Raw genomic sequence first — 24684 nt, 5'->3', positions numbered from 1 at the left:
TGACGTCAGATCTGTAAGTTTATTTGCTCAATGTACGACGGCTACATAATGACTCACATTCATGATATTCCATCACTGAGGAAAAACTGCTAAGAATGGTCCGTGTGTGAAATAATTCCTTACAGAAACACGGAGTTGGAAAAATAATCACTGATTAGACCTTAAAAATAGTTCACTGCATAACATGACAAAAAGCACAAACAAAGGCTCATTCAAAGAACACAGTCATTGTTCTCCTACACTGTAATAGTTATAATTTCACCATGACGAACACCAGACATTAAGATTAAGCTAACACTGGTGTTTTCTTTTGCTTTTTTTTCCTTTTTAAAAACAAAATCATATATAATTGCATGTCACTATAGCAACATCCATAACAGATCAGTTTGTTACGATCACTATTTGGTAGAGCAAACTTTACCCCCAAAAGAAAAAAAAATAAATTAAAAAACTTTAAAAAATTTTTGAAGACTATTTTGTCATAGGAATACATAACATCTACAGTATAAGTTAATAAATTTCAAGCTACTGTATAGAAATACGACACTAGCATGCACAATATTGTATCAATAGAGTAATGGAGCAGTAATCATTTCACTGGAGAGACAGTATCATAGGCAAGTGCACCTCTTAAAAAACAAAAGAAACCATTCAAGCTGCTTAAAAATCAAGTCCCTGACCCCCACTCTGTTTTTAGCCCTCTTGTGCCATCTCTCCTGCAAAGTTTCCTAAAGCAGCCAGAGCAAAAGCCAAAAAGAAAAAAAAGAAGGAAAAAAAAAAAAAAAAAAAAGCTAGGTTTTGTAATTCCAGTAAATTCACTTCCAAATTATACAGCTGGGACAACACTGCTCAGGGGACACGAGGGTCAATCAAAGGAAGGTAAGAAGCCTAAAGCGATCTTCCAGTCCACGGCACGTACCGGCACCGCGAGCATCTCGCCACGGGACGCTGCACACCGTCCACCCGGCGGCTGCGCTTGCTCGCTCGCCACCGGCGAGGCTGGGCAAGACTTTGCGTGCGAAGGCATCCCGGTCAAAACCCAACAGCTTTGCCAGCAACGCCAGGGCAATACCCGGAGGCCGAGCACCGGCCTCGGCTCCGCTGCTCCCTGAGGAGATAGGATAGAGCTGGAGACGTCTCTCCATGCAACCCACCAGCAGGAGCGGCTATACCGTGTGTGCAACGCCACGACGCGCTGTTCGCGGACTGACTCTCAAAAGGGACAATGAAAGCCTGTTTTCCAAAAAAAAAAAAAAAAAAAAGCACAAGTGCGATTTTTCCTTACTGTGCAGCTTTAGGTGAAAAGCTACGTGGCACAGCACTCCGCGAGCCAGAGAACAGCAGTGAACTTCCAACAACGATGTAAAAATAGAAATTAAAAAATAAATTTACTCAAAATGGGGTAAGTATTACCTGCTAAGCAACTCAGATGCCCCATCTCCCACCCCCTGCCAGATCAGATGGACTTGGAAAGGATTTTGCCAAGAAGAGAACTAAGTTCCTGGGCTCCCGATGGTTGATAGAAATGTCTATGATTGTAGCTCTTCCCTTGAGGATTTCTCTACCAAATTAGTTTCTAAGCTCCTGAAGTTCACTCATTACACCACAAGCTTCCCCAGGAGAAAGGAAAATGCACCTGGCTTCCCTGGTGACAAACAAGGGAGCCTGGGTGCCGGAGATCTGCTGACAAACCTCATGGTACAGTGGGAGAAAGTCAGGCAGAGTGAAATGGCAGTGCAATCCCTGAGGAAGCAGCTGTGGCACCTTAAATCAGGATGGTCTTTTGAAATACCAAACACAGTACATGACATACAGACCTGAATGCTCTTTTTTTTTTATTATTATTATTATTTATTTTATTTTTTTTATTTTTTTTTTATTATTTATTTAAGTGGCATTTTAAGTTGAAACACTTCCCCCTTGTCTAATTAATGAAGTTCTTAAACCTTTTGCTGTGGACTTAAAATAGTTGAAACAGCCGCTAGCCAAGCACCTGTTAAGCTGTTGACCAAAAAACTAGAGCAGCTTTGATGTTCCTCGGGCGGGCGGTCTTCTTGCCTTGGGCGACACAGAATAGCTAAAGCCAGTCCACAGGCGAGGACTGATCAGGAAGGCAAGCCAAAAGAACTAGCAAAGGAAAAAAAACAAAAAACAGACAATCAAAGGCTTGATGTCATATGGCTGTAATGTAGAAATACTGTAAACTGCAATTTAGTGTTAATACTGTAAGCTACCCTAATAAATATCTTAATCAAAAGAGGAAAAAAAAAGAAAAAAAAAAAAAAAAAGAAGATTGGATGGCCTAAATCCCGGGGCTTTGCAAGCCCCAAATTCTTTAGGTTGTGGTTTGGTTGGTTGGTTTTTTTTTTTAATTCCTTCTAAATTTGGGGATTTTAAGCTATGCCCTGCCAGGCAGAGCGCTGCAGAGAGACGCCCCGCGACGTGGTATGGACACACGGCACTTGGACTGAAGAAACAAACGCACGAAGCCTTACTGGAACCACAGAACTCCCTTTTTTTTTTTTTTTTGCGTTGCTTTCCTTAAAAACGAGGGCCATTCCATCCACGCGAATTCATCTTAAAACCCTTTTATTTCTAGCAATAAAGTTAAATTAAAGACAGCTCCACTTGTATTAATAATCTACAGAACAGTCCATATGCCAGTGAGGCTGCTATTCCATACCAGCACAGCCAGCCTGACTTCCACTAGTGGTGTTTTGGCAAAAATGTCAACGAGGCAATCAAAGACAGGTTGTGGGGGGCCTCCCTGGGAAGGTGTCCCCTCCCTTTCCCTCCCCCACCCCTGACCCCCCCCCCACTCGTGGGAAAAAAATAAAGACTGCAGTAGTTAGCATCAGCGTGCGGCTGCCAGTCCATCGGGGGGGGTCTAGTTGTTGCCTTCTCCGCCGTCGTCATCTTGCTGATCGCTCGTCCAGAGCGTTAGGTTGTCGCGGAGGAGCTGCATGATGAGCGTTGAGTCCTTGTAGGAGTCCTCGTTGAGGGTGTCCAGCTCGGCAATGGCGTCGTCGAAGGCCGTCTTGGCCAGGTGGCAGGCCTGCTCCGGCGCGTTCTGGATCTCGTAGTAGAAAACCGAGTAGTTAAGCGCCAGCCCGAGCCGGATGGGGTGGGTCGGCTGCATGTGCTCCTTGCTGATCTCATGGGCTTCGCTATAGGCTTTCTCCGAAGACTCCACCACGGTCGCCCTCTTCTCACCGGTGGCCACTTCGGCCAGGTAGCGGTAATAGTCCCCTTTCATCTTCAGGTAGAAGACTTTGCTCTCGTACTGCGTCTCGCTGCAGTTCTTGATCAGGTAGTTGTCCAGCAGGCTCAGCACATCCTGGCACACCGCTTCCAACTCCTTCTCGATCTTCTCACGGTAGGCCCGGACCATTTCTATCTTCTTCTCGTTCCCATCGGCAGAGGTCTTCTGCTCGATGCTGCTAATTACTCGCCAAGAGGAGCGCCGAGCCCCCACCACATTTTTGTAGGCGACAGACAACAGGTTCCTCTCTTCATTGGACAGAGGCTCGTTCAGCTCCGTCACCTGCATTGAGAGAGGGAGAGAGAAGAGACACACTTGGGTTAAGCCCCAGCCATCCGACGTTCCCATCACGTGGTCGGGTGCTCCCGTGCATCTCTAGCGAGAGGCAGGAAAGGGCAGCTGGCTCGCAAAGTCCTGCTCCATCATCCAGCATCTGCTCCCATCCCAGAGCGACCCAGCTGGGAACGCAGGCCGTGGTCCAGTCCCCCAGCACGAGGGGTGCACTGGGTTTTACTCCAGGTATTCTCCATCTCTTAGAAGATTAGTGTTTTCCAGAATCAGAAAAATCTTCTAGGAAAGAGAAAGCTTTCACCTGCGGGATGAGAGTCTGATTGTGCCAGAGGTGAGAGGGACAGCCAAAGCAAGAGGGTGGCGATGGGCTAGGGTTACGAGCTAGCTGTGTGGATTAACACCGCCACAGCTACCGGGTGTTCATCTTTTCCGTCTCCTATAAGCACAGGGCACGCTTCTGAGATGCCTAAATACGACAGAATTTTTTTTTATGCACAGATAAGGCCTTCAAAGCTCACACAGCAAGAGTACGTTCTTCCCACCCAGGATTTTCTTCATTGAGGACAGCAGCATTAACGTACAGCATCGCTTCACCTGCCTGACGCACCGCGGCAACGTAGGGATTAAGGAGATGACGGAGCACAGAGTCATCTCAAGTGGGCTGAACACCACCTCGGCCGGTTCAGTTACTGGGAAGCATCACACCTGATCCTGCAGTGACTTTATTCCAGCTCCTGCAACCCCCATCGCTGGCTGAAGCCAGCTGGGCAGCACCTCCAGCCACAGCCAGGCAGCCACCCATCCGCTGCAGCAGCTGCCCTGCCTTACGGGCAGCTTGGGAAGGGCTTGTGCCACCCCTTGACTCCATGCCGTGCCCCATACAAGGGGCTCTGTGCCCCTGGGGCAGGTACAGCAGCTCAAAACGCTGTAGCAGCCGGGCTGCTCCGTGCAGCCCCTCGGCTGGGGTAGTTGCAGCTGTCAAGTGGCACTTTGAGCCTGGGAATCGCTGCTGTCCCCTTCCCCGGGGGCACACCGCCCCGCCACATACACACCCCGGGGCTGGCTGCCTGGGAAGCATGCCAGCAGGGCAGGAACCTCTAAGCCTCTTCTCTGCAGCCACTTCTCACAAGGATTAGGTAATGGTTTGGATGTGAAAGGCTTCTGCAAATACCGCGTCGTTTTCACAAGCCTCTGTAAGAACAAGGTTTATTCCAGGCCTAGATAACCACATTTTATGGCCCGGTGATCAGGAGGCCAAGGGTGCATGCTGGAAGGTGTACGATGGTCCAGCTCAGGACCTCATTTGAGTGGCCTGGAATGACTCACGGTTGCTTCTACAATATAGACCTGCTCATTCCAGCAACACCCACTCCTGCCTGCAGCTCTCCTCGCAGCTGTTCAGCCATGGTCTGGCTCATGCCTTCTCCCAAAACCAAGCTCCAGCCATGCAGCACGCAGAGTACTCTGGTCTTTGACCCAGACCCTCTCTGCTCCTTTCCTCAAGGAAGAGGCAGCAAGAGCAGCCCCCCCTTCCCACCTCCTGCCACTGTGCGGACCTGTGCTGCTCCACGAGATGCTCTACAGCTTGGCAGGGGAACCAGCGAACAGCAGATCTCCACGCAGAAGCAGGTCTTACGGCACAACCCAGGCACAACTGCCTCCTGTGAGCAGGGGAACGGGCATCACATTGAAGAGGGCAAAATCTCCTGTGACTTACAAGCAGTCGCCACCGATACGGGCCAAGGTGCACGGGGCAGCATGCCAACGCAGCTCCCAGCTTTCAAGTGCCAAAGCAAGCAGGCTGTGTGACGCCTGGGCCTTCCAGCAGCTCCTGGTGCCAGGAGACTAACCAACATCCCACCTCTCCCAGCCAGGCTGACGGCGGCTGTTTAACCACACGGCCCTGGGTTGTGTCTGATATGCTGCTTCCTGCAGAGGGGCCAGGGCAGAGGCTCAGCCCTGCATGCAGCCTGACTGCAATGTGCTGAAGTACCCCTGGCAAGTTGCTTCTATGCTGCTTCCAACCTGCCTTGTGCTCTCCGGTTCAGAGGTCTCTAGTTGTCTCTATTTTGACAAGACTTCACAACTTTGAAATGACTCCACTCATTCTTCCCTCCAAGTGACACCTGCACAAATATAAATTAAAGATACTGCGAGGTTAAACCCATCTTTGAAAGACAGTGGAACACAAGGAAGGTGTCCCCCTGCCCTAGAGCTTTATGGATTGTCTGTCCTCGGAAATACTCAAAACTCCATCAGGTTACTCAGGGTCTTGTCCCATCTAAGCTACCCTGCTTTCCATAAGGGAACTGGGACCAGAAACATCCAGAAGTCCCAGCCAGACTTATTCTCTTACCTCCCAGCTGTAAATGGAGTATCCAACATAGATATAAGAGACTCGCCGACTCCAACGGTCTCCTGCCCTGACACTGGTGTGAAGGTTGATAACCACATAAGGTTATCATAACCATATCACAAGGTCTTGCTTTTAGCGAGACGCTCTCTGAGCAGAAATACCAATTTCAAGTGTGGACCAAGCAGGTGACTCTAAAGCTGCCCCACAGCCGAGTCTGCAGATATTTATCACTGCAGAAAGAAGTAGATTTACCTCCTCTCACCAGAAGAGCCTTGCTGGAGCACAGATTTATTCTAACTACGGGGAGTTTCATAGGATTAGCTTTGCCGTGAACATTTTTAAATTCGAAGCTATTAAGGATTACAGAAGAAAGTCGCCTGTCAAAATCCTTTCAACAAACTTGCTAACAGATGGAAGGTACACCTGTGGAGAAAGCAGATTCCTCCAGGGAGCTTGCAGGGGACTTATCACAACAGAAAGGGATCCTCGTTAACCATGTAACCACTTTCTAGCAGTACCCAGGCTCCCAGTAAGGTAGAACACTGAAGAGAAACAGCAGAGGTGTAACACGGCCAGCGACAGGGATCGCATCCCTCGGCACTAGGAGAGGGAAGGGAAGAGGCTGCAGTCCTACACGTATTTCAGCTTGCAACTGAGCTGTGAGAGGAAGAAAGGAAAACCATCTGGCACTTGCATTCCCAGCAGGAAGAAAATTCAAGATGCCCAGGACACCAGATACTGCACAGCAAGGGTACACTTCGCTGCCTCAATCACAGAGTCACTGGAAGGCAGAAAAGACGTATCCCAGGTTACGCTGCCTTTGAGAACTGCCATCATCGCTGCCCCTTGGTCTGCCCAGAACCTGCCTGCCACGTCTCGGCACCACACTGCGATGCTGCTGCCTGCTCGCCTGCCCCACCGCACTGCTAAAAGCTGCACGACACACTCTGTCCTCGTGGGAGCACGACAGTCACCGTCATGCGGCTTTTGCCAGCAGCGCTGTAGGGGTGAACATCTCCAACCGCAGGCCATCCCGAACCCGCTGCAGCAACCTGCCACGAGAACGCAGGGCTGCGTCTTGACCGCAAGCCTGTGCTGGCCAGCCAAAGGCTGGTTTTTCCTGACCCTGCAGGATACCGACACAAAGCGAGTGCAATCAAGCCAGAGGCTAAACAGCAAGCTCTGATATACTTAAAAGCATTGCACTGAATGCCTTTGATGTAACATTAATAAGGCAATATCCTGCATCAGGCCTGGAATAGATTGCAGTGGTCATGTCGCAAGCCCTTGCAGAGAATTTTTCCTAATGTTTGTTTCCAGCATCCAGATTCATATTACCAGAACCCTCCACCTTCTTAACTGAGACCCTGCAGGTCTCAGTTTTTAATTAAGAAGGGCAGCACCCTCACATACAGACCAACCCAGCGAGTGTTAGGTCACCTGATGCCCTTCCCAGCACTGCTACATGGGGTTAGATATCCAAATCTATCAAATATCCAAAGAAGAAAATCTCAATTTGGCATTAAGAGAGCTTGGCAGGAACACAAAGCCATCAGCCTCTGGCTGGAAGCCTACCTGCTCCCTGGGAAGCTCAGTCATTGTGGAGTTTACTTCCCTGGTTGACAGCAGAGAAAAGCAGAACTTGCACCACAAATCTCAGCCAACTGTCAAGCCTTGGTTCACCCTGGTGCCCCCGTAGACCAGGAGGGGAGGGTGGGCAGATGCATGCGGCTGAAATGGAGTCAAGGTCTTGCATGTGGCACGAACAGCCAAGCACAAAGAACGAGCCCACACGCTCACGTGGCTTGATAGATGCAAGTCTTTTTGCTGTTCTGAGGAGGAGGTGGGGGGGAAACACAAACCCAAACGACCTTTTTCACCTTCCTTTCTGCTTCTTCCCTTCCAACCAGCCCAGCCACAAGACTGGCTCGTTACTGATGCAGAGCAGCAGGGAACCTCAGCTGTGGCGCCTCTCGTTTCACTGCCAGCCCGCAGGCAATGGTCCTACTTGCAAGAGCTCCCCCCACGCCTCACAGCAGGTGACACCAGGTGACACGTGTGCCAGGAGCCAGACCCCTCGCAGGCTGCAGGCAGCCCGGTGCTGGGCAGGAGCCTTGCCTAAGGGGCAGAAGCAGAGAAGACACCCAGTTGGGGAGCGCAGGTCTGCACTGGGCTTGGCACGGAGCATCTACAGGGACAAGCTTTGGCCTGGAGGCACGCTCCATCACCGAGCTCCAGGACGCTGCCAAGTTCCAGTCTCACCAGTTCCTGCAGCCTTTGAGGGTGCAGCGTCTGCACCACCAAGGCTCAAAGTGCCCTAAAGCCACAGGGCGACAGTCCAGCAGATCCTGTTGGACAAAAACTACTGGAAGTTTAGGGTTTCTACTGCTGGAGTCCCAAGGTTTGTGCAAATCAAAGCCCTCCGATTTGCAACAAAGCTCTTCAGAGGCAGCACAATCTCGGAGAAGGTTCTGCCCGTTTCTCTACCACAGCTGCGAGCTCTGACTCAGCACTCTGTCCAAACCCTGGCATGCCCCTGGCACGTCCACGTGTCACGCTGCACCAGGGGAAGGTTCAGCCTCACGTGGAGAAGCCAGGGTGCGTGCCAAACTTTACCTGCCCCTAACGGCAAGGTCCAGAGCTCTCCAAAAACCCAGCCGTTGGTCCTACTGCACCTTCCTTCCAGAAGCATCCTAATCAGCAGGCTGTTTTGAGCCCTGCAGGGGAGGTTTGCTCTCAAGACAGCAGCAGGTTAGTTTGCTTATGGGGTTTATTCCAGGACTCTTACCCTCCACTTCTCACCTTGCATCAGTAGGTCTGAAATTATTTCTGAGTACATCACAAAATAATATTTTTTGGGGACCCTTCAGTAGCTGCAATGGAGATCCATCACAGGATTTAGTGTTACCCGTTTACCCTTATATGCTTTTCATTTAGTTTTATAACCAAGTGCCCACCCGTTTATGGCTCCTACCTAGCTTTGATGTCTTATCTTAAAAGCATGCAGCACAGCAAGCTGAGCAGACCCAGATATTCTTCCCTGGGGAATACCATCAACATTTGACAGTTTAATCCATGTTATAAACCCCAACTCTTTGGCTTTTCTGATCGCCTAGAAGGAATCCTGAGTCCCTGCAGACATCAGACATCTACAAAGGAGCCAAGCTTTCCTGGAGAGAGACAAGACAACCAGGAGAACCTCAAAGTGTCTGCTGAGAACGGCTTTTCAACATCACCAGAGCTCCTCTTCCACCAGGATACACAACAGCCATCTCCTCAGCACTTGTATTTCCTCTGTTCTGTCTACAGCTCCTGCACCATGTAATTAAGCATGTTATCTCTCAACAGAAACCCTGGCAATGGCCTTGTTTTCCTTCACATGCAGCTTGTTAGTCATGCTGAGGTCTGGCCTGAAGGTCCCCTTTTCTGTTTCTTTTTTTTTTTTTTTTAATGACAAACGTGCTTTTGTAACAGCGTTCTGGCCAGAAGTCCCACCACTGAAATTCTTACGTGTTCTGAAGCCACCGGTGAGTGGAGCAACCAGCACACAACCCCTTCAGGCTCAAACAGCCGATAAATGTTCCCGACTACCTGCAGCCAGGCCATTAGCCACTGTCTCACGGTGGGACCCCATCACCCACCTGCAAGCACCAGGCAGCCCTCAGCAGCCCCAGTGCTGTCATTTTGGAGGTGACATGCCAGGCAGACTGCTGGGGTTCTTCTACCCCCATCTCGTTCTGGGGTTTCAGCTGGGATAGAATTAATGTTCTTCCTAGTAGCTGGTACAGTGCTGTGTTTTGGATTTGGTGTGGGAATAATATTAGTAACATACTGATGCTTTTAGTTGTTGCTAAGCAATATTTATATTAAGTCAAGGAGTTTTCAGCTTCTCAGGCCCTGCCAGTGAGAAGGCTGAGGGGGGGGGCACAAGAAATTGGGAGGGGGGACAGCCAGGACAGCTGACCCGAACTAGCCAAAAGGTTATTCTATACCATAGAACGTTGTGCTCAGTACAAAAAGCTGGGGGAAGAAGGAAGGACAGACATTGGGAGTGATGGTGTTTGTCTTCCCAAGTCACCGTTATGCATGATGGAGCCCTGTTTTCCTGGAGATGGCCGAGTACCTGCCTGCTGATGGGAGGTGGTGAAGGAATTCCTTGCTGTGCTTGCGTACGTGGGTTTTGCTTTCCCTATTAAACGAATTCTCTTACTTTTACTCTTCCTACTCTCTCCCCCATCCCACCACAGAGGAAGCGAGCGGGAGGCTGTGTGGGGCTTAGTTGCCAGCTGGGGTTAAACCACAATACATCTCGCCCTACATCTCGCTTCTGAAGAAACTGCTGCCCTCAAGTACGTTAAATTATCACCATTACCCGGTGGTTTGACTACCGTCACGACTAGATGTCACACAGCCCAGTCAAGAACAGTTTCTCCTTGTGCCCTCCAGAGCAAGCTGCGCTACGACACCATCGCAGCAGTCGCAAAGATGCTTTTCTTAAGCACTGTCCTACTTCGACACAAAGCAGGTGCGTGTTAAACTCTACCTAAATCTCAAATCTCACCAGATTTCGCTGGTTTGGGTCTTTCCCCTGCCCTGCACTCTTGCCTTCTCCCCCATGTCATACTTCTGAAGTGGAAGTCACACCACAGCTACTCCTCTCCTTGCTGGCCCCCTCCGCTGTCCTCTCTGTGTTTTATCTCAGCACAGCCAGGGGATTTTCAGCTGCAGGTCGAGCCCTTCCTCTCATCTCAGCGAAGACCAGAAAAGCACAAGCAGGCAGTGGGTAGAAGTTACTTCCCCACTGCTGTCTCCTTTGGCTGTTTCAGTATGAATAATCATATGCTAGTTCCCATTTTTTAAGCTGGCGGGGGCAGCTCTTGTCACAGGGCAGTGGCTGAAGCCACATGGGATGGCTCTGCCATTAAGTTTCAAATTACTTGTTTATTGCTTGTAGCATAACTGGATCTCAGAGGCTACTTAGGCACAGATTAGGATTTCTGCATGCTCCTGCAGTTAGCAGCTTCCATCCCAACCTGCAGCCTTCCTTACTTAAGGTGACTTTGAACCACCCAAGACAAAGTCTTTAAATTGGGAGGGAGACGTGAAAACCAAGAGCTCACACCAGCCTCTGTAGCTTAACAACTACTTAAGCCAAAGGGAATTTCATCATGCTACATGCAGGTTTGATTGGTCCGTGGAGCCTGCAGATCTCCTCCAGTTTTAGTCTGGCCCTGATGGGTTTCGGCTACAGAAAATGCAGGTTTCAACTACTGTGGTCATTCCTGCACAGAAAAGGTCGTAAGGGAGCCAAGGCAAGAAAGCCAGTGACAACAGCAGAGCTCGGAGCTGCTCCTGTTCTGCATTTGGTAGTGGCCTTCCACGTACCACCCCTTATCTGCAGCACTGCAGTCCCAGCGTTTGGTCTAACGGCTCAAATTTTACCGCCTGCAAAACACTCGGATGCCATCGATTTGCCTCACCAGCTTCTTCTGCAGCTTCTGAGATAAGGCAAGCGCAAGTGAGCGTCTGCCTGCCTTCCATACACGGCTTCCAGGCACGTTCTCAAGACCTTGGCTATTGAGTTGACAGAGGGCAACCCAGACACAGCGCAATAACCAGCTGGGAGGAACAACTCCAGCTTCCCAACACGGGCATCGCGTTTGTTCTTCAAGTGCATCAGCTTAGAGCTACAAACCATTTCGGAATTAGCATTGCACAGCCATGTAGTATCTGCTTTTTGAGCCATTAAGGAATGACGCCCAAGTTCTTGTTTTCCTTATTAACACCCCGATCCCCGTCGCCCTGACTGAAAGGCTGTTAAACGAGATGAAAACTGGTCATAGGACAACTTGTTTCACTGTCTTGCTGCCACTAGCTACCTCCTACCTATTAAAAACTCTAGGGAAAAAATCATCTCTGTTGATCTAGTGCCTTCCTGCCACCAGATGGAGAAAGCAGCAAGTCGAACCACATCAGTCCCAGCACTTAACAGGGCTGTCACTCAGGGCTCAGCACACCAGCTCCAGCAGATGGGATACCAGCACCTTTGCTTGCTAACTACAAAGCGACAGAAGGGATGCCAAGCTATTCCTTCCCCAAGATATGGCAGGCTGGCAAGCATCATCTGCCCACTTCCGCGTTTCTGCAAGCACCTTAGCAGCAGCCCAAGATCCTTCTCCATCACCCAACCGCCTGGAGAGCTCTCCTGCCTCGGATTATCCAGTCTGTTCCCCGCTGATACAGGCCTTCTCTCCAGGCTTTCTGCAAAGGGTGTGGAAGAACAGTGCCACAGCACACCACTGCCGTGGCAGCTCAGACGTGCTCCTGGAGCACAGTGAACGTTTTAGGAGCTCCTTTTGAGAGGAGATTGACAGTTCGGTGATTTCTGTAGGCTCTTCTGGGCCGCATTAAACTTCTCCAGGTATAAGCTGAAAAGCCCTTGAAGAGTAACTGCAGCTCTTTCCTCAACAGCACTTCTGTACAAAAGACCTTAGGGTGGGTTTGGTTTTTTTTTTCCCATTCAGGCATTATTCTTCAGAAAAGTCCATCCACTCACAGGCTTTTTAGCTGAAGCAGCCATCCGTGGGACAACCACTGGGCATTTCTGGAGTCTTAAGGCTTGGTCAACATTGGGGAAGACTGACTATTTTTTCTTCCCCTCCAATTTACGGCAAAACAAACCCAGGCTAGACAGACATCAGGGCCACCAGCACATAAGCAGGGACACGCTATATAAATTAATCAAGTTTCATGTGGGGAGGGTGTTTAGTGCTGCTGGGAGCATTAGCTGCTTAAAGACTTACCTCACAGCTTCTCAGAGTACTAATCTGGCTCAGATATTAGTGCTTTCCTGCTCACCTCCAGCCCCACTGCCAGGCGCTAAGCACCCTGCCACCAGATCATCAAATCCTCCCCGGAGCTTCAAGTGCCAGGGCTTGTCCTTAATCAGGGGCTCAAAAAAATGGCAGCATTATGCCATACCCATGACCTCTACCCAGCTGAACCAAGCAGAGAGGGAAGAGACAACGTGCCATGGGCAGGACACCCAGGGAAAGGTTGAGAGCAAGTTCTGGCCGCTGAGCAAGCCTGCTCCCAGGTCTGCTGGAGCAGGTTGAACTGGGTAATCCCTGGCTGCTGGCATGGCTTCCTCCTGCATGGTAGAGCCGTGGCTGTCACGATAGCTGGCAAGCTGCTGCTCCAGCAGGATGAAACGGGAGAAGCTGCAACCATGCAAACAACTCCCTGCAGCCAGCGCGTAAGTTTTTAACCACTCTGTGTCATTACCCCAAACACATTGGGAAAGTCTGCTCCGTTGCACATCAAGGTAAGCTTCTGGAAATATTTTTTTTAAAAAAATACCAACCACCAAAAAATAAAAGACCCAAGATTTTTGCTCTAGGTCTTTTGGTCTGCAGAACCAGCAGTTCCCTGCAGTGTCTGAAACGTGTTTTACCAGATTAAGCAAGAGACTTTCCAGAACACCCAGGTGGACCTCCAGCACGCCAGCTCCATGATAGCTTTAATTTACGCATCAGCAAGTAAGGTGATTACCCCCCCAGATGTACTTTACCCTCCCACTGCTTCAGGGTTTTCAGGCTTGATCTTACACTCCTCTAGCAAAGACAATTTTATTTAATTTCTTAAATGAACCTGCAGAACAGAAAGTCAAGTTTTTGCTCTGGCAGCTTTCTGGAGCACTGCGGCTAATTTTACATTATGTGGAGGATCAGTTTACTATTCTAGATTTGACTCTGGACTTGACTACCTTCGCCTGGCTCTGGCTATCTCCTCCCAGCCCTCTTTTGAAGCCCAAGGGACTACTCCCACAGACTTGATCTCAGTCCATTACAGGTGACAAAGCCTCTCAGGTGCCGACATCTCGACACCACCAAATGCAAGAAGCCAAGCTCCAAACTTCAAGGTAATGAAATATTCACCCCACATAACTAAGCCCAACAGCATAAACAGGCAAAGCTCCGATGCCTTCCTCAGCGAGTGCAAATCAAAGGCTGTTAATCTTCCCCAAGTTCTCATTCACTGCTGAATACTAAGCATTAGTCTTTTACAAGTGCAGATCTCCTACAGCAGTTCTCCAGCATATCTGTTAGCATACAGCACAGCAACAGCTTCTCCCAACTACTATTAATAAACTTTGCGCTGCAGAGCACCACAACTGTCCAAACAACATGTTCATCAGCAACCTTAACACTGAAGCTGAGACTTCTCGCTGGTGTTTTCCAACAGCCTTGCTGAAACCATCTTAGAGAGGAACCAGAAGCATACTGACATGCCAAGTGGCTTTGCCTGGTACGTAAGCAAAGATACACCCCAAGCAAGCCAACCCATCCAGTAAGATCAGAGGGAATTTGCAAACAATTAAAGAACGGTTTGTACTTTGAGTCCCCGCAGATTTGTGTTCGTCCAAGTGCAGCTGCCTCAAACACCCATAGACTGACTCAATTCTAACATCTCCTTTATAGAACAAAAGCATTAAGTACTCTAATCCCTAATCTGGGGATCACTTTAAGGGAATCTCATGCCATCATCAGTGACATGTTCTCAAGTTACTCTCCTACTGCTATTAACTAATGCACTGCCTTTGGTCACTAGATCACTAGTTTCGGGCCAAAAAATCAGGTTTGTTTAATACCTAACGGAGCATGTGCTGGATCATTCCTGAGATGTGATGAAATCTGGATTAGCACAGAAAAACCTGAGATTGGGGAAGTTTGTACTTAAACAGGCAAAGGCTTTTGTTTCACCAGCTCCACAAAGGCACAGCTTCTGGCAGACAGTCTCATCAGTTTCCTGCAGCCCAAGGATTGCTGTGTCATCATTTCAGTTCTATTTTCCAGAATTTACCATTTCTGGGCATTTCCAGACCTTACCAGGCAAAGTGTCACTGCAAACCATGGTGAGACTCCTGGGTGAACATCAAGCCCTGTGCTCCACCAGCCCCAGCACCTGCTGGGGCTCTGGCGCACTGGAGAGGCTGGAGAGATGCGGCAGCTTGGGCTCACCATCATTGTGCCCTCGGAGAAGCTGGACAAAGCCATCCCGCTGCCGAGCTCCTCCCCAAGGCAGGCTTCCCACAAGGGCCATGGGGAGGAATCCAGCATCCCTGACACCTGGACTCTGGAGAAAGGAAACAGGCCTCTTACTTAAATAAAATAAAAAATTCAAAGAGCAGAATGAAAGCCCTTTTGTCACCATTTTCCTTCATTTTATGGCGGGAGGATGGACTTTGCTCATCAGATCGAGCAGCCAGGGGAACGAAAAGAGAAAGCTGGCTCTAACAGCCCTGGCCGTGCCCAGCCAAGGAGATGACACACCACCAAGTTACACAAACCCCACAGCCGGCTGGTCACAGATCCGCATCCTTCCCCTTTCCTACTTGCTCCAGACCAAATGCAAATGTGTGAAGTCCCCCTGCAGCTGCTCAAAGCTTGCTCTGCTTTGGCGGGGGTGGGGTGGGGGGAAGGCAGAAGCAGAGACCAGTTAAGACCGCAGCAATGCCAGCGCACTGCCCAAATCCTGCACAGGAGCGCACTGCCACGCTCCCTCGCAGCCTCACTCATCTTGCAGGGTCCTCCACCGCTCACCTGCGTTCAGGCAGCACTGTGCGAGTTGTGGGCTGGGTTCCCACAAAGCCATTTTGATTCCACGGGGAAAAACCAAGAGTTTCCCCATCTGCAAAGGCTGAAAGCTGCATCGGCGGGAGCACAGGCAGGGCCTGCCAGCCAGCAGCCATGGCAAAGCGTTTTATCTAACTGCCACCAGCGTGAAACTGGGTCCAGCTAATTATCGGAACAGTATCCAGAAGTCAAGCCAAAGGTTTCAGAGGTCGAAAGACAAACCCACCATATCTTCACCAGTACAGTACAGCAATAAATTCACAGCTCCTTCCCCTTCGTTTCAGCAGGTGCTAAAATGGGTTTCCAAGGTACCTCTTTCCAGCAGTGACCATTGCTTGCAGAACCAAACTGAATAAATACTTGTGACCGTTTTCATTAAATTTCTGCTTTCCAGACATCAGGTTGCCATTTGCCTCCAGTCATGTGAATCTAATAGGAAGGAGGAAGACTTCAGCCAAGGGCAAGCTAGGTTAGCTACCTGTCCGGTAAAGAGCAGAAGCTGGTTAAGGCTTTCAGCCTTCCAGAAAGAAGTGATGAAGGCCTGGACAGCAAAGGAAAGAAGGTCTAAGCTGGCTCCAAACCAGTTAGCACAAAAAGCTATCTTGAGTTGCAGAGCACTGAAGCGTAGAAGGATGCCTAGAAGCATCAAGGGTGCGTCAGCTACCCAAAGACAACTGATGCCCTGCATCACAGCTTTGCCATGGTGAAGCGGAAGACGATGCCTGTATCCCATCAAGGCTGCCAATGGAGAAACGCTTGGGAAGCCAGGCAAAACCTGTTTTGCTGTGCTTTGTACTGCAGTTATTCCAGTACGCATTCATGTTTCACTGTCAGTCACAGGTCAGGAGGTAGAAACGGGCAGAAAAGCAGAAGGCAGATTCAGCTCTGCAGAGTCCTAAATGCCCCAGACAACTGAGGAAAGCCTCCCTCGGGTCAGACCGTAGAGGCATTTTCCAACCCCTTCTTCTGTACCTGCCCCTGAGCAGCCTGGTGCCTGGCTGGGATCCACCGAGCAGCTAGCTCTAGTCTGAACTAGTCAGACGGTCCTTTTTGCTCTTCCCTGCCAGACAGGTATTGAGCTCCCAACACACTACTCACCTCTGCCAAGGGAGAGAAGCAGCACCGACGAGTCCAGCAGTGCTCCGCATCCAGGGACATGTCTGAGCTCAGACAAGGCCACCTCCCAAGAAGCAGCTGGTTACTCAAGCATTGGCAGTTGGACACACAAAAGCTTGGACTGTTTATTTTCCCTAAATATGAACCCTTGCACACGACTTCCCATGCGTTGGTTTGCACATGGTTTACTTGGCATGAAGCTGCTCAAAACAGGAGCTGAAGAGTTCAGTTGCAGAGTTCGTGTGTCATACCCTGCCAGATGTGTCACCGTCCATGCAGGTTTCTCCAGATGTAAAGTCTACCCTCTCCCATTCCCCTCTCGCAGCCCTTGCTCCATCAGCAGCACCCTGAGACATGCTTCTTCTTGCACCCTCAAGAGTCACAGCTGATAGGTCAATTCCTAACTGCATCGATCAAAATGGCAAATGTGACAAGCACATCTCATCCTTTCTGATGCCTCGTGGCATGAGGATCGGCACACTCAATGCCTCATCCTACCCAAATCTGCAGGTCCACAACACCCAGGGAGGCCGGCTGGCACGTGCTTGCTCATGTCCCCGAGCGTTCACTAAACCCAAGGGAGCACAAATTCTTTAGAGATTAAATACAGAAGACTGGATCCAAGGTTAGGTGACTGCTCACAGGTACAACAACACCAGAGGCCGCTGGCCACACAAGCTGACAAAGCTCCCACCATGTGCATTTTGCCTTTGCAAAGTCCTTCCATCAGTACAGCTCAAACCCACCCTGAATGGCCCCATCCCAGCATTTCAGCGCGGGGCAGAAGGGCAGCTGGCTGGTACAGCTCCAGTCCTCCGCCTGTGCACACTGACATCGTTCCCCATCTCAGCCCTAACTGTGCTCCTTCCAAGCATGTGACACCCCAGTATGGAGCGGTGCCGTGAAATATCGAGCTCTGAACATCCTTGCACTTAAGACAGTGAAGGGGCTTGGGGTCACCTACCAGCCTGGGAACAAAACCCTGGTCCAGCCAGGACTCTCCATGGGCTACTGGGGACCATCGGGTCGCCCTTACTCCACCTCCCTGATCTTAAGGTTTGCGAGGCTGAGCCTTCTCATTCCTATGTAGAAAGCCAAGCTGTCCATGCTCCTGACCAGCTCTAATGCTGTCGGCCCAGACTCAAGAAACCAGCTTAAAATGAAGTGGTCCAGTAACACACGGTGAAGAGCTGGCACAGAGGAAACAAAATAATAATGATGGGGATCCTCAAGAAAAAATCTTCCTTCTACCAGCAACGGAAGGCAAGGAAGCAGCCATGTTCCTCATCTCCCCCGCTCACCATCCAGATCCCAGAGAATGGCCATGGGTAGTTCCAGCCATCACCCAGGAGCAGGAAGCAGAGTGATACGACACAATTACCTGAATAGCCCTCACTTCTCTAAAAGCACCATTCAGCACACTCATAAGGACTGCTAAGAGGGTGCCAAATGACACCAGCTAGTTGAGACGAGACAAGCCAAGAACAGAGTGCATACGTTCCAGAGGTGCAGGAGTTTCCAATCTGCAGCTGAAGTTCCATAGCAGCCCTTAAACTGCTGTTCCTGCAGCTTCTAGAAAGCCCAAGTTCACATTGCCAGTGCCCAAGGAGCCTATTCCACAGAGAAACTTTGGGATCAGCTGGTGAACAAAGCTTGGGCAGATAAGGCTTGTCCATATATATATTATGAAGCTTATTTTGTTTTCCAAAAAAAATATCCTGATGAGCCAGCCATCTTTAACCACAAGAAGGAGCGCAAGGAAGTGGGGGTGGGGGGCAATCAAGACAACTCCCAGCAACCTTTTTGTACTTTCAGGGCTAGCCACCATCCAACAGATCTACTGGCTAAGCCCACAACATCTAAAGCCTCTTGGAGAGCCCCTGCCCAAGAGCTTTTGCTGTTTCCACGTACCCTAGACATCTGCAGAGGATTCAACAGCTATATTCTCCACCACAGTCTCAGTATCGCTTCCATTCAGTTCAAAAAAAGCTGTTTCTAATCAGACCCACACCTGCCTGATACAGTTGGCCAACTGAGAGAAAACCAGCATGGGCTCACAAGTCAATGGCTTTTCCTAAAGCTCATAGATAAAGACTTACCAGGAGCTTAAAGGGGAATTTCTAAGAGCTTGAGCAGCTGATGACTCGCCACTTAATATAGTTAATGTGTGCAGTGCCCACTGTACTTGTGTACAGGGCATGTTGCTAACTGTCCGAGGCTTAAGTGCAGCTGTGCAACTCAGCCTACAAGGTCCTGAGACCGATTTACGCAGACAACCCACACCGTGAACCGTTACGAGATCGGAAGCGCAGCAGGATGGCAGCTCCTCACAGCAGCCATCCTGCCCTGACCCTGTGGATCTCCAGGAAGGAAGCCCTGCTCCCTGCTTGTGAGTCACACTGTTTTGCACCGCCCCACCGCCATCACTCAGGTCTGAGCAAGCCCTTTGCTGCTAAAGGGCAAGAGGACTGCTATGTGTAAGAGCAGATGTATGCTGCAGTGGTCCAGGAGGTGCCACAAGGCTCAGCAGCATCCAAGATACCTGCACAAGGGGCGGCAGCAAAAGCATCGATACAGCCATTAGATGCCAATGTACCCTCTCCACTGGAAATTGTTTCTCTAAAGCCTTCCCCGGCCCCCCTGGGAAGTGCTACTACAGCAGCTCACACTCCTTGCTCCCTCCCTACTGTCACAGATGGCCTGCCCAGCACTCCTCCTGGAGAAGCCTTTCCACCTCACCCTTTTGTCTCGTCTACGCTGCAAAGCAGAAAGCAGCTAATCATCCCTGCTCCACTCCCCTGGGACTTTCCAGATAGGAAGGATTTGTGTTACTCCCCCTCTTCCCAAGGATGAGCCTGCTATCTGCGTGAAGCCCCGCTGCCTGCACTAACCTGGTCACTGGATGCAGAGGATGACAGCGTGGCCAGGCTGGTGAGCAGCGTGGCAGAAGCCTGCATATCCCACGCCAGGGAAGGCCTGCGGACCCCCACGCTTGCTCTCCTCCTCCACCCACCACAGCCATTTACTGCTCCGAGAGCCAGCTGTGCCTAAAGCCTGGGCAGCAGCTGTCTGCTTTTCAGCATCTCCGACGTTCACCCCTCCACACCCACCACCACCACCACTGATGGCATGCACACACAGCACAGCCCCGGCCCTGCTGCAGAGGTTGGGTCCCCAAAAATCAAATAGCCAATATTCCCCCTCACAGGGGTCCTTCATGTGAGCTCAAGGACTCTGCCATATGGTCCCATACCTACACGATACAAAGGTGCAATGTAATAATCCTCCCCCCACCCATTTTAGGTGACTTATTTCCTGCGAAAGTTACTGCAGTCATCTTATCTTGCTCTCTCACCTGCGCATCCCCCTCTGCCCCCCCCCCCCCCCCCCCCCCGCAATAAAGGTCTATAGGAAGGCACGTGCTCTGCTCCCCAGGTAGCACCCACCAGGGGCTTGGCAGGGCTCCACCTCCAAAAAGCCTCCAGCAGCATCGCTGCTCCCCAGCTAATGGCTATCGATCCACAGCCCTGGCGCTGGATCGGACGGTAAACTCTTTGTGAAGCTGAATCAGACAAAAAGCCAGCCCACCTCAACCACTGCGGGCAGAAAAACCCAGCGAGCCAGGAAGGAAACCACCGGTGCCGCTTGGGCACAGCATCGGTTGGGATGGCAAGCCCAAGGCCAATGCCTGCCCACTGACCAGTGGGCACGGCCACCACCCTGGGGATCAGTGGAGAGCTTTCCTGCTCTCCAGCGCATTATAGGGCTGACTGTACCCCCAGACAGCGCTGAGGTGACAAGGGACATGACCAAGGTCATACAGCCATAACCTGGACCAACAGGCCCAGCTTTGCACCCTTCCTGGGTGCCAACATCACCTTCTGCTCCCTCCATTAGGCAAAGAGAACGTCTGCTAAGTTTTACCGAGACTCCCCAGTAAACCCACGACATTGGGGGGCTGAAGAAGTCCTGTGACTGCAGCAGCCATGCAACTGCACATACTGATTAGGGGCACCACAGCAAGAAAGGAGCCAGAATTTTTATATATATAAGAAATATATATATATTTCTTTGCTTGCTGTGGCAAGCAGCGCTGGATGAATCAGCAGACAGCACGAGCCCCAGCACACCGATTTTAAACCCTTAAAATGGCCATGCAGCACAGGCTACCCAGCAGGCAGGGCTGAGGCTTGCTGAACAATGTGCCTGGCTGCCGTGTCACCACCCATCTGGCGACCCCCAAAATGCAACAGTGAGATCAAGCTGCAGGAAAACGATCTTCTTTTATGCACATCATTAGCACGCCGGGCTTTGAAGGAAAGCCGCCCGGCATTTCTTAGCACGGGGTTAAGGAAGCAAATGGGTGGCTGGCTTTGGAGGGCAGGAGACAAAACGGCGACAACCATGGGAATGCTTCTGCATCACCTTAGCTAGAGACAGCCCGCATGCTCTCTGCTACCACCTGGGTGCATTGCAGCTTGGACCATGGCATATGACATCACTAGGCGTTGCTACGGAAATGAGTGCGAGGTCATCAGCCTCCTGCACAACCAGAGCTGGGGGATGGGCGGCACACAGGACGGGTGACAGGGATAACCGAGTGTGACATGTCCATCACTGCCAGACTGACCGTGCCGGAGTTTGGGCAGCATTGTGCAGAAATGAAGAACAAAGCTCTGCCTTTTGTTTGCTGTCGCGGGAGGCATCAGCACTCCCGCTGTGAATCATTTTCTTACGGCCAAACTACACAGCAACTGATAAGCAGCATTAGCCCGGGTTACTGTTTCACCAGGGCCAGTAAGGGCTGAAAGGAAAAAGCATATATATAATCTCTAACAACGCCTTCAGTTTAAACACCGAGCCTGGGTAAGCAGGCTAGGGAAATTTGCCCAGCGGGAATACTGCAACATGGCTGTGTGTCCCAGGCATATCCCTGTTGGCTTTGTCATAGCGGCTGTATTATCCGTAGGAAATGAGCTGTAGGATCTGCTCACACAGCAGGCTTTGCTTTAAAATGAATAGATGCCATTACAACAAAATGGTATAAAAGCCATAGTGCAGCAAAGGAATAGCCCAGTTAGTTTAATATGATAATATCTTGTTCTGATTATCCATATTTCATTTCTTGATAAGACATCTCCTCCCTCCCCGTTCTCGGGCTGTGACAGTTTTGTCTGTTTGATAAATGCAAGGTTATTGACAAAATGGTGCAATATGGGCAAACAGAGCTGCACCCACAGCAGACTGCGACATTCCTAGATCAGCATTCACTTTTCATCAGCCAGGGAGGACACCCCAGCTCCTCGCAAAGGTTCAGACCTGACTAAGAAGACAAACATAAAGAACAGTTTTCCCCTTTAAAGCACCCCCTCCCTCCCTCCACCCAGTCTAGCCTCTCTGCAATATGACAAATGCAGAATCTTCTGGAATGACTTGATCCTGCCTCCCACGATTGCTTTGTTTGCAAGATCAGATCAGAGATATGTTTTTTTTCCCCTTCTTATATTGTCAAAATGTCAGTATTGAAGGGGAGCGTTCAGTGTCACAAATCAGATCAGCCTGCTATATGCAGAGTCTTTATTTTAAGAGCGTGAAATGAATACAACATGACTCAATTCATAAATCTCCAACCAAGTGCAGTAAAAATAAGAGCTTTGGCAGCGAAAGGGCTCCCAATCTTTGGGGTCATGAGCACACACACCAGCCTCACCGACCACACGCGGCAGGGGATGCATGGGAGCAACTGGGAGGTATTTTGGCAGCGGGGAGAGGTGTGCACGCAAACCCACTCACCCACCCACCCCCCCCGGCCCCAGGTTTCCCCACAGCCTTGCCCCACGGGGCTTGGCAGCCCCCCAGCCGGCGTGACCCCCCAGGGAGCGTTGCACCCCAGGTCTGGCTCCTCTGCCCCCCACACTGGGCCAGGGCAGGGAGCGCTGGTGGGGATGGGGGCATGGCAGAGGATGCATGGGGCAGGCAGAGGGGCCTGGCGTGGGGGGAGAGAAGGGATGGATGGGGCAAGAAAGTGATGCGTGGGGCAGAGGACAGGGCAGCAGGGCAAGGGAGGCAATGCGGGGGGGGTGTGGGGTGTGCCTAGGGCAAGGGAGAGATAGGCATGGGGCTGGGGAGGGCTCTAGGGCAGAAGAGATACACGTGGAGCTGCGGGGGTGCTCTGGGGCAGGGGAGAGAGATGTGTGGGGCTTGGGGGGGAACCTAGGGCAGGGCAGTGAGATGCGTGGGGCTTGGGGGGGGAACCTAGGGCAGGGCAGTGAGATGCGTGGGGCTTGGGGGGGGGGATCTAGGGCAGGGGAGAGAGATGCATGGGGCTTGGGGGGGGGGATCTAGGGCAGGGGAGAGAGATGCGTGGGGCTTGGGGGGGGATCTAGGGCAGGGGAGAGAGATGCGTGGGGCTTGGGGGGGGATCTAGGGCAGGGGAGAGAGATGCGTGGGGCTTGGGGGGGGATCTAGGGCAGGGGAGAGAGATGCGTGGGGCTTGGGGGGGGATCTAGGGCAGGGGAGAGAGATGCGTGGGGCTTGGGGGGGGATCTAGGGCAGGGGAGAGAGATGCGTGGGGCTTGGGGGGGGGATCTAGGGCAGGGGAGAGAGATGCGTGGGGCTTGGGGGGGGGATCTAGGGCAGGGGAGAGAGATGCGTGGGGCTTGGGGGGGGGATCTAGGGCAGGGGAGAGAGATGCGTGGGGCTTGGGGGGGGGATCTAGGGCAGGGGAGAGAGATGCGTGGGGCTTGGGGGGGGGATCTAGGGCAGGGGAGAGAGATGCGTGGGGCTTGGGGGGGGATCTAGGGCAGGGAAGAGATATGTGTGGGCCTGGGGGGGTATCTGGGGCAGGGCAGAGGGATGCGTGGGGGGGCTCCACGACAGGCAAGAGAGATGCGTGGGACTGGGTGGGGGCTCCAGCACAGAGAAGATGCGTGGGGAGCCCCAGGGCTGGCGACGGAGGTCGGGAGGGAGCAGGCTGTCCCCGGGCGGCGACAGGCGAGGGGAGCGGGACCCCGCGGGGGGCAGTCCACGGGCTGGAGCCGCACGGAGGGACGGCGGGGGACCCCCCCCAAGCCCAGCCCGGCCTCGGCCGGGCCCCCCCCCCCCGAGGGGCGCAGCCCGGGGAGGGCGAGGGGAGCGCGGCGCGGGACCCCCGGGGCGGGGGGTGGGGAAGGACGACGGACGGACAAGGGACGGGACTCACGTTCTTCATGGCGGCCGCCATGTCGTCGTATCGCTCGGCTTGCTCGGCCAGCCGGGCCTTCTGCACCAGCTGCTCGCGGTCGACCATCTTCGCGGGGCCGGGGGGGAAGGGCAAGGAGGCTGCGGGCTCCGGGAGGAGGAGGAGGGTGAGGAGGAGGAGGAAGGGCGGCGGCGGCGGGAGGAGGAGGAGGGTGAGGAGGGTGAGGAGGAGGGTAAGGAGGAGGGCGAGCGGGCGGGCGGCGGCGGCTCCTGGCGCTGCTGCGGCTGAGGCGGCGGCGGCGGCGGCTGCACCCGGTGCTGTGCGCGCGCCGCGGGCCACCACAACCCCCCTGCGCCCGCCCCGCCCCGCCCCGCCCCGCCCCGCCGCCCGCCGCCCCCGCGCGGGGCACGCCGGGAGATGGAGTCCGCGGCGGCGACGCGGCGGGGCCCGTCGCGTCCTTCACCGCACTCGGTCTCCCGGCGTGCCCCGGCGCCGCCGCGCCTCCCCCCGCCCTCCCGGGCCCGCCCCCGGGCCCGCGGCCCTGCTCTGCCCCCGCCGCCGCCCCGCCCCGCCCGCCGGGGCTGGCCGCCCGCGCCTGCTGATTCACCGGGAGCGGCTAGCGGCGGCGTGGGGTACCCCCGGCGGGGCCCGGGGCCGTCTGCGCCCCTCGGGGGCCCGGGGCTGCTGCTCCGCCCGCGGCCCGACGCTCAGGGCCCGGACACAGGCACGGCCCAGACCCACTCGCGACCCAGGCCCAGTCACGGCCTGGTGTGGCTCATGGCCTGGATGCGCTCATGGTGCAGGCCCACTCATGGCCTGGGCCCACTCATGGCATAGACCCACT

The 24684-nt window shown here is 52.5% G+C and overlaps 1 protein-coding gene across 3 annotated transcripts; it reads right to left on the bottom strand.

Annotated features, from left to right (window-relative positions):
- On the bottom strand, positions 1-24168 carry YWHAG (tyrosine 3-monooxygenase/tryptophan 5-monooxygenase activation protein gamma). Of its 3 annotated transcripts, XR_008733061.1 has the most exons (3): positions 23862-24168; positions 1994-3544; positions 1-1233 (listed from the first exon to the last, which is right to left on the bottom strand). XR_008733061.1 is itself a non-coding variant. In XM_055715279.1 (2 exons), exons 1-2 carry the CDS (start codon positions 23946-23948, stop codon positions 2888-2890), a joined length of 744 nt encoding a protein of 247 aa, XP_055571254.1. In that variant the 5' UTR covers positions 23949-24168; the 3' UTR covers positions 1-2887. The 3 variants fall into 3 exon arrangements, 2 of the variants coding, with proteins under 2 accessions (XP_055571254.1, XP_055571263.1); XM_055715279.1 differs by having other exon boundaries at positions 1-3544; XM_055715288.1 differs by lacking the exon at positions 23862-24168 and adding an exon at positions 7485-7865 and having other exon boundaries at positions 1-3544.
- Positions 24169-24684: the final 516 nt, after the last annotated feature.

Source organism: Falco cherrug, chromosome 1, assembly GCF_023634085.1.
Source record: "Falco cherrug isolate bFalChe1 chromosome 1, bFalChe1.pri, whole genome shotgun sequence".
NCBI lineage: Eukaryota > Metazoa > Chordata > Aves > Falconiformes > Falconidae > Falco > Falco cherrug.
Note: the sequence above shows the minus strand (reverse complement) of the source record. Positions and strands in the feature narration are given on the sequence as shown.